The sequence below is a fragment of the Rhyacophila brunnea genome, unplaced genomic scaffold, assembly GCF_057557595.1.
Source record: "Rhyacophila brunnea isolate RB1 unplaced genomic scaffold, BYU_Rbru_1.0 scaffold_5, whole genome shotgun sequence".
In the NCBI taxonomy this organism is placed as follows: Eukaryota; Metazoa; Arthropoda; class Insecta; order Trichoptera; family Rhyacophilidae; genus Rhyacophila; species Rhyacophila brunnea.
Window position 1 is genome coordinate 4936103 of NW_028233170.1, and position 15611 is coordinate 4951713.

Here is a 15611-nt window from a genome sequence, read left to right on the forward strand (position 1 = left end):
GGTACACTGGACTGACCACAATGAATGCCCTAAAGGTTGCGGTGGAGATATTTGCGGAAGAGGCACAGCAAGTAAAGTCATTGCATCAGGTTACATATCGCAGTAGAGTCTACGGTCACTAACACACAAATCTAAACGGTATACACAAAGCCACTACTACGGAATGTGGAACAGCTAGCGACTACCATAAAATCGGACCAGGGGAAGAGAAAACAAAAAGTGAGTAAGGGAAACAAATCAACGAAACATCGAGAAGACAAGGAGAGGAGAACTTCACGACAACCCAAACAAACTGAAGGTCAGCGGTGAACGTAAGAAACACATCGGCCAGGCCCACGGTGCTTTGCTGGCTTTTACGGTCAATGTCACACAACACACAATTCATTAGCACTTTTCTTACAATGAATCCGAGTGAAACGACTGTGTTCAACGCCACACATTTTTATGTGGAGTTAATTGATTGATAAGTATTGACTGTCAAATAGCAAATTAAGAATAATGATAAAGTAATAGTTTAAATTTTAGATTGTTTTGTCTCTATAGAAAATATATCTTAGGTACTAAAAATTTAGTTTGGCATGGAAAGGTTTCAATGATTATAAGAGAAAAATTCATATAAAAGTGGTTTTTATAAAGTGAGACAAGATAATTTTATGCGCCGTTTCATCCGGAGTGATCATCAGAAAAATGCTGCAATTAGGAAATGCGGCATCAAACAGCACAAGTCAGTGGATGTGGAAAGCTGATAGGTAACAGAAACAAAAAAAGATTGGGGTGTCAGGTGATGCGCTCGTGTCGTGCGTTATCGGGATAGGCGGGTGTCGGTGGCATAGGGGGGAGTGGAGTGAAGGTGGGGTGGCGTACCGCGCCTCTCGCCTGCGCCTTAAGGTGCGCCTGCAGGTGCAGGGGGGGGTGGAAATAGCGGCAGGGGTCCCGGCCGCAGCGGCCCTTCACCGCGTCCATGCACACCGTGACCGAGCCGTCGTCGTGGGCGGCGACGGCGCGCGCCGGATGCGCGTACCGGCACTCAGCCTCCGCCCGCTTGCACGCGCCGCGCTGGAACTCGCGGCACACCTGCACACCCACAGCACCCCGCGACTCTCACTTCACTGCTCTGAGCTTTCATGCCGGCCGGCGGGTGGCGAGCGGACGCGTCGCAGACTGGCCGCGGCGCGACCGTCCCCACCCGCCCCGACTCGCTCGCACTCTCACAAGACGGCATTCGCAAACATCCACACGCTGACAGCATACGTACACACCTTCACCGTCATCTTTTCCGCGGTTATGAATTTTCACGCATCGGGTTATGAGACGATAGGATTCTTAACCGCAGATGTGTGACGCAACTGACACATTTCGCGTATCGCCTGGGAGACAGCTAACTCAGAATACCATTGAGTAAACACACTAATTACTTATATTTGAATTTTTAACATGAACATTTAGCATTTAGAGAAAGCGATGAATTCAAAATTCTTATTTAAATCACCACCGAAAACAAGAGTTACATAATGAATAAAGAACCAGTTCACCAAAATTAATTAACACATCACCCAATAATGTATGGAGCAGAGATTTTTCTCCCAGGCAGGACACGTCCGCGGTTATTAGGGGTTAGAAGCGAGATTACTTGTTAGGTTTGTTTTTGGTAATCGGCAACATGAAGCGTTCGTGCATTTGAACAGTATGGCGGAAACGGTTTGTCGAAGGGATGATAGAAGAGTAGCAAGAGCAGGGCGTGACGGCATGCTCCGAGTCGCTCCGCCCGAGACCGGCAGATTACCTAACTATACTTTTGTATAAACAGAAACAAAGAGCACACAATTACATATTTATGTATAGTGATAAAATTCAGATGCAATCCTAGTATGTCTTAGTTTTATTTTGTAATACAGCATATTGAGTAGAGCTTCAGAAAACTCTACAAATATTGAGTCTGATCAGTGGTGTAGTGCTGTATAAAAAAAATTTGGAGCTCTGATTAATTTTAATACACCTAATCCCACATTTAAACTTTTCAATACCACTAAGAATTTCAGAAAGAAGTCAGTCAGAATTTAGCCACTCGGTCAGCGAATCAACACAAGCGAATGATTTAATCGGGCAATGCACCCAAAAGAAACAGGATTTTTTATATTATTCATTTTACACAAAAAAAAAAGTTTGATCTATAATTATGTGCAATTTGTACACAATGTGGAATGTTAATGGTGGTGTTCCATATTGAAAGAAAGGTTTTAATGCGTTCCCACAACTACGTCGCTGAATCTAACAATTACTACTAAACCTTTTTCTGGCATGATTTTCTTTTTTATAATATCATAGGTAGTTTGTAATTTTGTAATAAAATACTAAGTACTAATTTTATTGTACCAAAACATCAAAAAAAATAATTTACTAATTTAATGGGATAGTGTCATTAATTCGTACTTTTTGTTTCTGTTTATCACCGGTCTCGGGTACAGTTATCTGATTGCTATGTGACAAAATACACCAAATCACGAGTCGTCTCCTACTTTACCTATTTACGTTATTATTAAAGGCCTATGTCCAGCGATCTAAAAACTAATCGATATCAGGTGAATCTAAAAGGAATATGAATTTCTTAGACGTAAATATAGAATGAATAAAATTTCAGAAGCAAATCCACAGTATAGCAACATGCCTCATCTTCAGTGATATAATTCTATTTGTCACATTGACTGGTAGTTTCAGCACAATTAAAATAAATCAATGATGAGGCTAATACTTTAAATACATCAAATTTTATTAAATTAAATTATGTACTTACTTATTCAAGATACTATTTGTTTTAAAAATTGTTCAAACTATAATTACATCCATATTCAATTTCCAATGAGAAACTAATAAAATCTAATTATTTTCAGTATGATTCTAATATTTAATATTCACTATTATTATAATAAATTATGACTATTATACAAGATTTCTGTGATCGATATTATGCTGTGAAAAAGATACTTCATGTCTTCGTAAGGTGTAGGGTTGATTATTATGTAGTTTTATAATATATTTATAATAAATCAACAAAAAAAAATATATATCATGGATTGGCGATGTGACACCCCGTAGCTAAAAGTGAGCCAACACGCTGGGCATATTTTGTGTTAACTAAAATCTGAAAATAACGATGTTAAAAGTAACAAAAGTAAAAAACATCAAAAAAAAAAAATACATCCATAAAATATGTACATATTGTTCGAAACGATAAAATATACAAAATATCCAACCATAATAAATCATGGAAATTAAACAATAATAATCAAGTTATAAAAATACACAGTCGAATAACCAAACAAAATGTATAATTGAAAAATTTGCACACCTCTTTCTGTCTACCTTTGACATGCAAATATCTTTGATACTAAGAAAAAAAAAAAAAAAAAACTAATAAAACTAAAAATAAAAAATTAAAAAAATGTGTAAAACCCATTGAACTTCCTAATTTGTTGCCACACAATAATTATTAAAAACAAATATATTTTAACTATGCTAACCGAAAACCTAAACAACCCAACTATATATTATATAATTATAATATAAATTTTCTATAATAAGCATTGCTTTTATATGAATATTATAAAAGTATATAACATAATATAGAGATATTGTCATATAAATAGATTATGAAAATAATTTATCACACTAGTATTTATTTCATGTCTACCGATAACGATTCTACAGAAAGAATTGAACAAAAAAAAAAATACATATTTACTGATTTAGTATTTAAATTAGAAATTTTAATCATTTATTATGAGGCAATCAATATAGTTTAGTTTCTTTAAGGGGGGACATGCTCGTCGAAGGTCAAAATTGAGTTTTTATTGTATTTTCAAACCATGATCCTGGACACTCCTTAAACGTTGTAGATAATCTATTTATATAATTTTGAAGCCTTATTATCCTTTATAGTTATTTTAAACATTTGATGACTGCATGAAGTATTTTTGTTACATAAAATAGTATTCTTTTAAACCTCTCGCTCTAATGTTTTAGAATATAGTCATATTTCGGTACAGAACTGTGCAGTGGTGTTAAAATTTTTTACATTTATTAATTTTTAAACGCATTCATAAAACCATTAGTATAATTTATTACGAGATAATTTTTGTAAAATATTCACGATAAAAAATTATTTTGATAATCTCTGTGATCCCAAATTTGACAAGAATTAGGCATTTTATTATTCAAAAAATCGGCAAGATTAACACATTTGAAGATGATTCTAAAGATATTTATTATAAGCTATGTCTTTGACCATTCAAGTGTGATAAAAATCTTATGAATAATGATTGCTTTATAATAAGTATTGACCTAAGAATAAGGTAGTGTTTTTTTGAAATACGCCATTTCTTTTGTCATTCCCTAGTGGTTAAGCTACAACATACGGCCGTAGCCATAAAATGACAAACTATAATTAAAGTAGGGAGTAAAATTATGTTAACGCGCGTGTTTGAACATGTACCTAACCGAATTTTTTTAATTTTTTTTTTAAACGGTACATGTTCAAACACGCGCGTTAATATCATTTTACTCCCTACTTCAATTATGGTTTGTTAATTTATGGCTACGGCCGTATGTTGTAGCTTAACCACTGGGGAATGACAAAAGAAATGGCGTATTTCAAAAAAACACTACCTTATTCTTAGGTCAATAATTATTATAAAGCAATCATTATTCATAAGATGTTTATCACACTTGAATGGACAAAGACATAGCTTATAATAAATATCTTTATAATCATCTTGAAATGTGTTATTCTTGCCGATTTTTTGAATAATAAAATGCCTAATTCTTGTCAAATTTGGGATCACAGAGATTATCAATATAATTTTTTATCGTGAATATTTTACAAAAATTATCTCGTAATAAATTATGCTAATGGTTTTATAAATACGTTTAAAAATTAATACATGTAAAAAATCTTAACATCACTGCACAGTTATGTACCGAAATATGACTATATTCTAAAACATTAGAGCGAGAGGTTTAAAAGAATACTATTTTATGTAACAAAAATACTTCATGCAGTCATCAAATGTTTAAAATAACTATAAAGGATAATAAGGCTTTAAAATTATATAAATAGATCATCTACAACGTTTAAGGAGTGTCCAGGATCATGGTTTGAATATACAATAAAATCTCAATTTTGACCTTCGACGAGCATGTCCCCCCTTAATGATTTGAATTTAAATAAAATCATTACAGAACAGTTATCCACTGTGTAACGTGTAAAATGTTGTAACAACGTTTTGAAATATTTACAAAGAAAAAGAAATTGTTACCTTTCACACGCAAGCAATTATTATTAAAGAATCAATCTGAATAATTATTAGTAAATACATTTTTAGTGTTTCGTTTTAATATCGAACCGTTTTAGTCGGAAAAAAACATACATAAATCCTTCATGATGCCACAATTCAAATATAATTTCAACATTAAAATTATTGTAATCTCATACATAACAAATATTGTACAGATGAATTAAAATGTTTTCACATTTTTACACAAAAATAATATAATCCACAACACTATGAATAAATTTAAATATTATCATCGGAATATAATCTCATACATGTTTGTAAAAGTATGATGATAATTTCATTTAAGGGCGATGCTTATACCAGCAGAATACCAGCAGAGGCACCTAGTGGAAAAATACGAAGCTTGCAATTTGAGACATTTTTTTGATAATTTACAATTTCAACTATATTAATTAATAAATATGTATCTGAAAACATTAAAAAGATTTTTTTTATGTATGTGAATTTGTTATATAAATATAATCATAAATATAATGTAATAATAACATTATTCATGACAAATATATAACAAATTCACATTTTTTTTACAATTAATTGTAAGTTTATCTTTGACTTTTCAGATACATATTTATTAATTAATACAGTTGAAATTGTAAATTATCAAAAAAATGTCTCAAATTGCAAGCTTCGTATTTTTCCACTAGGTGCCTCTGCTGGTATAAGGATCCCCCTTAATTTCACGAATAATTATTATTTTAAATGAACAAATTAAGTTCTAAGCGGATGACTAAAACCGAAAAATAACTTCAAATAAACATATACATATTATGAATACCTAACCCTAACTAATAATAATATAGTAAATGCACATTTCAAATAATTTATTGTACATAGTATTATAGTGACTAATCACTTAGGTTTTCTTCTTGTTGGTATTTAATATATAAAAGCGTTTATACCTAACCTAAGCTACTTGTAACGAGGCTTGTCAAAATAAAAAATATTTGAAAAATCTATATTTATTTGATTTAAATAAATCTGAATTTTGGACCCACTAAAATTTGTGCAGATACTGAATTAAAATGGATCAAAATATTTTTGGTTTCCAATATATACAAATTTGAGTAAATGAAAAGTAGTTATTACGGCACAGTGATGTCATGTCGTTTAAGAAATCAAGAAATCTTCTACACGGTAGATATATTAATGCGGTAAAAACACACAGTTGCAACTGTTACGTTCACCCAGGTGACAATCGAAAAGCTCATGAGAAATTAACTACAAATATTATAAAAACAGTGAATATGTATCTAAAATATATTATTTTCTTTAGGAAATGAAATGCATTAAAAATATTACACTTAGGAATTAGCAGTATTTTTGACAAACACCATAATTAAATTTGACATGAAATTGGAAAAAAAAAATCTTTTGACACAGATAATTAATTAAAGTATCCATATTAAAGCACAAATTTTTAATGTGCTTACCTACCAGGATTCAGATTGAATTTTAAAAGCATTACGTTCTTAATAAATTCTATACCTAAGATCTATATTGTAAAAAAAAATATTAGATTATAGAATGTTGTGAGTTAAACAGAAAATTGGTGTACTGACCTCTAGCCTATCGGAACGGGGCAATTTCTGCGCCGATGCGGGTATGACCTGCTGGGGCAGAGACGGGGCGAGGGCCGAAGGCACCGCTGAGCCGGGGTCGTGGCCGACCAGGGCGGGAACGAGGGGCCCTGCGGCAAAGTAGGGGCCGTAGCCCGAGCCCACCGCTGGAACTCCGGCAAGGTACGGATTCGACGCCTGAAAAATTCATCGCCAAGCGAACGTTGTTAAATGGACCGAACAGCACGAGATAAATATCAATCGACAAATAGACAGGTAAGTACCTAGTTACCTACTAATAATAAATATCAGTTATATAAAAAATTGGGATACACATTAGTAGGTGAGTTTGTGGAAATTTAGGGAAAAATTCCCATATCCAAATTAAATTTAAAAAATCTAATAATGCTAGAATTAGCTAGAACACAGTGCGGGTTCGCAATAGAAACAACGTTTAAACGTCATTTTCAATATTAATTTTTTAAAAGCTGTGTGAAGTAATGCTGACGGTAGTTATAAAAGATACTGAATAAAACCAAGTGTGCTGTTGTGAATTAACAGAACAAAAAGAAGCAGATTTCTAATTCAACATAAAATACAAAGAAATAAAATTGAATGACGGATTAAGCAACTAAAAAATTGATCATCAGCGGCTAAAGAACGTTTCCCATTAAGAGTAAAAATATATTTATGACCTGCAAAGTCATAATATGCATTAAACACACAAGCACATTAAAAGCCAAAGGAAATAAAAATTATTTAAAATACATTTTGTTTTAATTGTTAGAGTCCACTATTTTAGCATTAAATCTAATTGTTAAAATTTTTATCCTCATAATATTAAACAAAATCTTATTTATTTACAGAAGGTACATATTGTAAGGTAAACATAATAATATTTTTTTTTTTTTAGTAAAACATTCTATCTATCTAATATGTCATCATATAAAGATATAAAACTAGATAAAGTGTTGAAAAAAATCTATATTAGAATTTGTTTTGTATAAAAAGAAAATGCTTATCCAAAAATATCATAAATTTATTTAAACATAGCACAAGGCAAACTATATTATAACGGGGTAATATGTATAAACAATAAGTATTAATAATGATAAGCATTAAATGAATAGTTTACCTATTTTTTAACCAACGGCTAATAAACACAAATGATAATATTAAAACGAAATAAAAAGCATTACAAAAAGGGGTACAATAACAAAAAGTTGACTAATTTTGAAGACATTTTTACTTTATATTTTCAATTACACGTGTCAAGATTTAGTGTGTAGACAAAATTGCGATTAAAATTCGAATGAGTGAATTTAATAACCGATTATGATATTGTAGTGATGAAAAAACATTTTAAACAGTGTTTGTAAAGTAAAATTAATATGTATTAAAAAAAAACAGGTATGTTTGACATTTAGATCACGATTTGTGTTTACCAGCCGCCGGATTCGTTTCCTCGGCCTGACGGGCCCTACTTTATCTGAAGTAAAGTGTGAAGAGTGTGTGGTTTACCGTGAGGGGCGGCAACGACCCGAGAGGCAGCTGCAGAGCCAACTCCTGAGGCGCGCCCGCGGCTCCGCCCACCTCGACACACAACACATAGCCACACTAAAGCGACACTTCACCGAATCACCACATCACCACCAGCCAGGAGCCCCCGAAAAGAACTAATAGACGTTTGGACTCGACAACACCAGAACGATATTCAATAGCAATCATAGGAGATGGAGAAGTTGAATGTAAAATAAACCCAAAATTCTGACACGATAGCTTGTAAGGATGATAGGAATGACGAATTCCAGTAAATATGTAAATGATTTATGAATGAATTCATTAAAATAGATATACTAGTAGTTTACCAGATTTAATTAAAATAATCACAGTACAATGAAGAAAGTTATAGATATGATCGAGTAATTTTGATGTAACATAGTCCAAATGTCAGTGGTAGTTTTCAGAGGATCAATTTTGAAAAATATCCTATGACTGACACCCATTTCCTCCGTAAGATAGTTTAAAATTTCACATTGAAAATCATGAACAAGAACTTGAAACTGAAAAACGAATGATCCCATGGACATGTAAAATTCAGTGATGTAAGGGGATTGGAGGTGAGAATTTTGTATCACTAAAAACAGAAACAAACCTTTCAATGATGAAATTAATTTCATTAAGGATGAAATGGTTGATTGATATTGATAGAAACAAGGTAGCGAAACTCTGTATGGAATCAGTTTTTAAACTTTTACTCTTTCAGAGTAAAAATTAGTTATGCACATTCTAAAATTTGCACGGTATATAAACTAAAAGCAATGCAAATAAACACATTTTGGAGAAAATAGAGGGTGTCGATCGCAGGAGTATAACAAAAAAGCTCCACGAGACAGAAGCTTGTCAAATAATAATAATAATAAAAAAATGATTTAACCATAAAAGCAAAACTGAAAATTTCAAATTATAATAATCATTACACAGCAAAGTGAGTTAAAAACTTAACAATTATATCCGAAGTGGCCACACAAAATTTACTATAGTTTATCAACAATGTTTTTGATACATTATTCTTGTTAGGTCAATATAATGCAAGAACTGAAAAATCTAGAACAAAGATTGTATCAAAAGTATAGTAAATTTAGTTGGCAATATTATTTTATTAGAAAATTAACCCAAAAAGGAGGAGTCATGCAATTGCACAAAGTTAAATTTACATCATGCACAGTGTAAGAAAAAGAGTCAACGAACTCATCAAAATGTGAATTAAAAAAATATTATTCATTGATGGAGAATTTAATTGGTGTGTAACGGAACAATAAAAATGTCTAGTTTATTTATTAGTAAGTATGAAATTTAATTGTTAATATTGCATCCAAATTAATAAAAAAAAATGTAATATTATTTTGAATTTTGAAAGTGAATTATTAATCATGTTGGTATTAGGATATTTAACAGAAAAACTACTACAGAACAAATACGACACATGATATTGTTTGCCTGTGGGGATCCATGAGTGTATATTACGAGACGATGATTATTTCAACATAAATTACAATAAAAAAAATATGTAATTATTTTATTGCGTTTATGTGAAAGTAAAAATCGAAACAACGGATCGGAGAAGACTTGTGCAAGATGTAACCGTAACGTAGCATTTATACTGTAATGATTTCCGATAAATTTCGTGAATCGTATTGTTTTCTCTGATGGAAGAGGAAAAAAATAAAAATCGGCGTTTCATTATGAGGAATCGAAACAGTATCAAGCAATGACGGAAGCCAGGAGACATGTTGATTGAGAGAGACACATTTTTTTTAATTTTAGACCACTACAGGCCAACAATAACGGCAATTTTGGGGTTCAGCAAATGACAACAGCTCACTAGAAATAAAAGAAATGAATAAAACCATTCAAATTTTATCGTGGAACAATATTCCATGTTAGAGAAACAAGAAAGAGGATTACAACTGATTTAAAATCAAACAATATAAATCAATGAAGAAATACGTTGTAAAAAAAAATACGGAAGAGTTTATGGCTAAGATTGAGATGAGTTTCGGATTCATTTCTCCGCGGCCGCCTACACTTGCCGAGCCCCGAAATTGTTGAGTTCAAATTACCAACGACGTGAAGTGATCAGCGTAGCATCTCTGACTCACCACTGTGGGCAACTGTGCGGGCAGGACCTGGCCTGGGGCCAGACCCATCTGCTGCATGAGGGCATTCTTCAGCGCCAGGTGGTTGCGTCCGTTTATCAGCAGCTGGTCCTTTAGGTGCTGAGGGGGGTGGAAGTATTTGCAGGGGGGCTTTTCACGGTTACACCGGCCCTGGAAAAGACAAACAAACACGTTAATGCAAAGGACATCTCAACATATTTATCATATTATAATATAGTGATAATACAATGTAATTAATATTTAATTCAATTTGATTTTAAAATTCAAATTGATATACTTTTTTAGAGGTAGGTAGAGAACGCAATATATCCAAACAAACTGAAGGTTGAAAACTTCGAAAACCCTAATTAGGAAAAAATAATTTTGGATTCGATGAAACAAAACTTTTAGAAACATCACTAGCGATAATATTAAATATATAAATAGTAAAAATTAAATTATGTTTTTAATGACGCGAATAAAATATAAACAGGTAAGCTTCCAATGTAGGTCGCATAACTAAAATTACGAAAAAAATAATAGCTGGTAAAAATAAAACAATGATAGAAGAGCTTAAATAAATCCATAGTTCGATAGTCAAATTGGTAAAAATAATAGTATATTAAGCGATGAATAATAATGAAGGAAGTTTCACGATAGTGGCAAGAAGGCGTCGAAAATGGCAGGCGTCGCCGGAAGCGGCGGGATTGTCAGCGAAAAGCTTCGGCGGCGGGAAATCGCATTCGGAGTGACAAGTGCATTAATAAAACGCCACCGGAAATGGGATTCAGAGCATCGGGGCGGCCGCAATCACCGCGAAATGGCGGCTACAATAGTGATACTCGTGGATACGCCTAACTCTTGGTTGCTTGATTATGGCTAGATACGTAGCCTAGTATTCGCCGCTGTTTCATATATAGCTTAGCAAGTTATCGTATAAATCAGGGGAAAAAAACTAGTTGAAAATGGGATTGGAAATAAACCTTCGATCAATCAACGTCAACAAGAAATGCAACAAAGGTAACAGACTAGCAAAAGAAAGATCATCTTCAGCAGATATATAATAATAATATATTGATTGGGTTTGGAAAATAAAACGCACAAAATGATTTAAGAAATATGACTTTAGCTCTATTTTCTTCAGTTCATTTGGAAAGACACTAAGTGTCTTGATACCAAGTCTTGGTAGACAGCTGAAGTCGGCGGCGAAGGGTGGAGGTAGACTGTTAACATCCGACATAAATAGTGCATTTGTCTGTTAAACGTATTTGTTTTCATTAAAGTAAGACTTGTAATGTATAGGCAATGTTTGTTAGTTTTTAAAATTTAATTAAACCCTGCTTAATTCAAGCGATAGTAGATAATAGTCAACAAATATTCGTTTATAAGATATCTAAAATTATATTTTTTGTCGAATATGGTTTGGTTTAGGCATAACTTCATGAATTAAAAAAAAAAACTAACCGACACCATCTGTTAAATGTATTCTTAGTTCAACGAAAACCAATAAATATGATAGAAAAGTGACCACCCATAGCATACCTCAACTATTCTGGTTTGATTTAGGCAGGGTTTAATTGAATTTTAAAAACTAACCAGCACCATCTGAAAATTGTATTCTTATTTCAATAAAACAAATAAGTATGACTGATAAAGTTTAGTGTGCTCCATTTACGTCGCATCTTAACAGCCTACCTCCACCCTTCGCCACTGGCTGAAGTAAACGAGAACTAGCCCGACAAGTTCAAGATGCGTGTTCGATTCTCATTTAGAATTTTCTATGATTTTACTAATACGTATGAATGTTTTTGAAGCTTTTGTCAAATTTGAATAAAAATAATCATTTTTAAATCTAGCATGAATTCAGTAAAATAAATTGATTGTAATTAAATTAACAGAGGTGTTGGCTGTCTGTCACTATAAGATGGTAAATCTGCGTTTAGCCAAAATGTGTTCGCAAATAATTTAATCCTCCGACGGCCGGCATACTTTGAAATAACACCGTTCCATCAAAATAACCCCAATCGATTGAATAAATTAACAGTGATTTAATTATTCAAACTAATTTGAATACAAACTGCCATCGAAACGCCAACTTTCACATACAATCGTTGTCATTCGAAACAACAACAAGAACATAGTAAGCTTCGACGTGACCTTTAGGGTTGCTACGCCGCGTCCAGATTTCCACGACATTTTGTACTATCGGGAAACTTTCGAAACATTTTAAATGTGGCCGGGATTTTAAGAAATTAAAACCATTGATTCAAGAAATATTCGAAGGATATCGATAAAGGTAATTATGCAAAACTAAAACGTATGTTCAAGGTAACCTGCGTTCTACGTAATTACATAAATAAAAGTTATCCAAATACTAAACATAAATTTAAAAAAAGGACACGACAATGCATGAGTAATAGTATATACTATAAAATAATAGATAAAATATACCGATTAACAGTGTCGGTTTTAGGGGATTGGAAGTCAGAAACTTTGACTGATTTTGAGGCGCGACCATGATAAAAACTAAAATAAAAACCACGCATTCCAACTATGTACTGATATAGGTCCCTAGTAAAGATATGATAAGGATGTTGATATATTCCATCTACGTGAGATGAGTAATAAATGGACGTTGTTTTATAAACTCTTAAAATAGGGTCCACTTAGCTCATTCGGTGTGATTCCAGCTTTATAATTAATATTTTTTATATAATTTTTGTACCTTTACTTTACTTTTCATACTGTTTTTGTGAAACTGCATAATATTTATTTCTTCTTTACACTGTTTCTCTGTTTTTAAATTTCATGTTGTGAACGTCTTAAATTTATATTTTGTAATGTTCACGGTATGTAAAAATAAATAAATTTGAATTTGAATCAATATTATAATTAAACATGACAGTGATAACACGTACTTAATCATATTAGTGTTTTATTTTGTATGTACATGTTTGAGTGGTTATATTATTATAAGCCTAGTTTATGTTAGTTGCAGAGTTTTTAAGCTTTCAGTAATATTATGTACTCAATTTGTGAAACATACGCATGTTTATAAAATTATTGTATAATTTAATAATTATTGTCTCGACTGGGTTTGACTGTTTCGAGGACCCCTTTTAAATTTTCTGACGAATCAATTGCGTTCGTCTGCGTCAAAGAAAATCGTCACCCGATTCATTAGTTGTTTGGTATCTCAGTGTTCTGTTATTTTTTTTAAATGGCAACCCTGATTGACGTTCTCGGGAAAGCCCCGACAATGGAGACGACGTAGCGAGAAAGAGAATGTTCGTAGAAGCGCTGCGAACTTTGCTTTGCAAGCGTTAGTCGTCGATTAGTTAATGAATAACCAAAACAAGACCCTTTCAATCGTATCAAAGTTCAATAAAGGTAATTCACCCGGCTGCCGAGGGGTTGGAGAATTTTCAGGGTGTTAAGGGTGGCCGTGTTTTATTAGTGCGTTAATAATTAAATTTAAAAATTACTTCTGTTTCGTACATATAATCGATATATACGATGTCATGATGGGTATTGATAAGGTACGAAAGATAGTTTCCGCAGAATTTTTATCCGTATTTAAATATGTTAACGAAACAAAAAGGGATACGCGTCTAAATATTCCTGACAACTTTGTTAATGCCTTCAATGTGAGTTATTGTTAATTTGGCTGATCATTTTAAATTTTTACAGACTGATCTCTCATTTTCTTTAGCACACAGTATTACTCCAAAAAGAGTCTATCTATTGTACGTACACTGTACAGTATAGTTATTGTTTGTAGTTATATTGTGATGCTCTCAATACGTTCTAAAAGGATTTAAAAAGGAAGGGAAGGTTTTGTAAATCATCACAGTTGTTCAGAATTTAAGAGAGATGCGAAATGTATGAAATGATATTATTCTTGACCCAGATGAGAATTGAAAGTGGGAACAATCCATTTTAAGAACTTGCAATACATCGAATACCGTGGAAGATGGTATTGTGCTACAAAAAATCGACAGCTGATGCTGGACATAAATTGATATCTGAGGAGGGGAGGGCTAAAGTTATTGGGTACTTCGCGAGTCCCACGTTGCACTTTCAATTTCTTCGGCAGCAAGGTGAGTCAGAATGACGCAGTGCTTTTGAATCGGGGCTGAAGTTTTCCTTCAACCGGCAGGAATGTTTTCGCGGAGCACCAATGATAATTAACGGTGAGGGATAAAATAAACCTGCCGTGAACTGAAAAAGTGTGATGAGTTTTCTTATAAATTAACACCAAAATTATATACTTACCTATCCCAGTTCGTGATGGAAACATTGTTTATCTACAATGATGGACCTACCAACAGAACAGATTAATAATTGTGTATTCCCTGGACCAATCCGACAGAGGATTACCATAAAACCAAGTTGTGAACGCGCTTATCAGTCCTACACGTGCGGGGGACTTTGCGCTCTGCAGAAAATAAACTTATTGTACAACATACATGAATAAAAAATCGTATTAAAGCTTTTATATTACAGTGAGACCAGTATTTTGATAAGGCTCAGATACGTGGACATTATTTAACTGTCAGTGATATTCAGAAATTACAGGTGTTTGTCCGTAGAATATCGCGAAAGATCTTTGGTTTCATCTGCCATGACATCTGGCGATGTAGCCATACGCATGTAAGCTTTTGGTGAGGCTAGCGTTATTAGATTTATTAAAATCCAACGCCAGATGATCAAGTACCCAAGAAGCGTTTCCATGTTTAGTGAATCAAAGAAGGAAGACAGAGTAAGGGGTGACGGGTAAAGTCTATCCTGCACTGTACTGTCCTTCTAAGAAAGAAGGCAGTAACTCGTAACATTTCTAAAATGAAGTTATGAATGCCATCCGTTAAGTAATTTTAAAAGCTATATTATATTGTATTCACTTTAAAATCACAGTATTATCACTAAAATGCCGTTAAAATCCTTAGTGAAAAAATGGACATCTGATAAAATAATTTACATTTCTAAGCAAAAAGGCAGCAATTGCACCTATTTACAGCAGTTACTGCTTGTTTATTATTACTTAG

The 15611-nt window shown here is 32.9% G+C and overlaps 1 protein-coding gene across 22 annotated transcripts in view; it reads right to left on the minus strand.

Annotated features, from left to right (window-relative positions):
- mbl (splicing regulator muscleblind) overlaps nt 1-15611 on the minus strand; it is a 442390-nt gene that overhangs the window by 21963 nt on the left and 404816 nt on the right. For 6 of the 22 annotated variants that reach the window (XR_015071642.1, XR_015071641.1, XR_015071644.1 and 3 more), the window contains exons 2-4: nt 10531-10737; nt 8429-8500; nt 6911-7105 (exon numbers count right to left, since the gene is read on the minus strand). Coding sequence is in view for 9 of the 22 variants with exons in the window: in XM_085955957.1 (XP_085812083.1) it covers nt 6911-7105; nt 8429-8500; nt 10531-10737 (474 nt within the window). In the remaining 13 variants the exon portion in view is untranslated. Of the gene's footprint in view, nt 1-864; nt 1075-6910; nt 7106-8428; nt 8501-10530; nt 10738-15611 lie in introns of all 22 variants that reach the window. The other 16 variants (XR_015071648.1, XR_015071647.1, XR_015071653.1 and 13 more) reach the window with 5 other exon arrangements.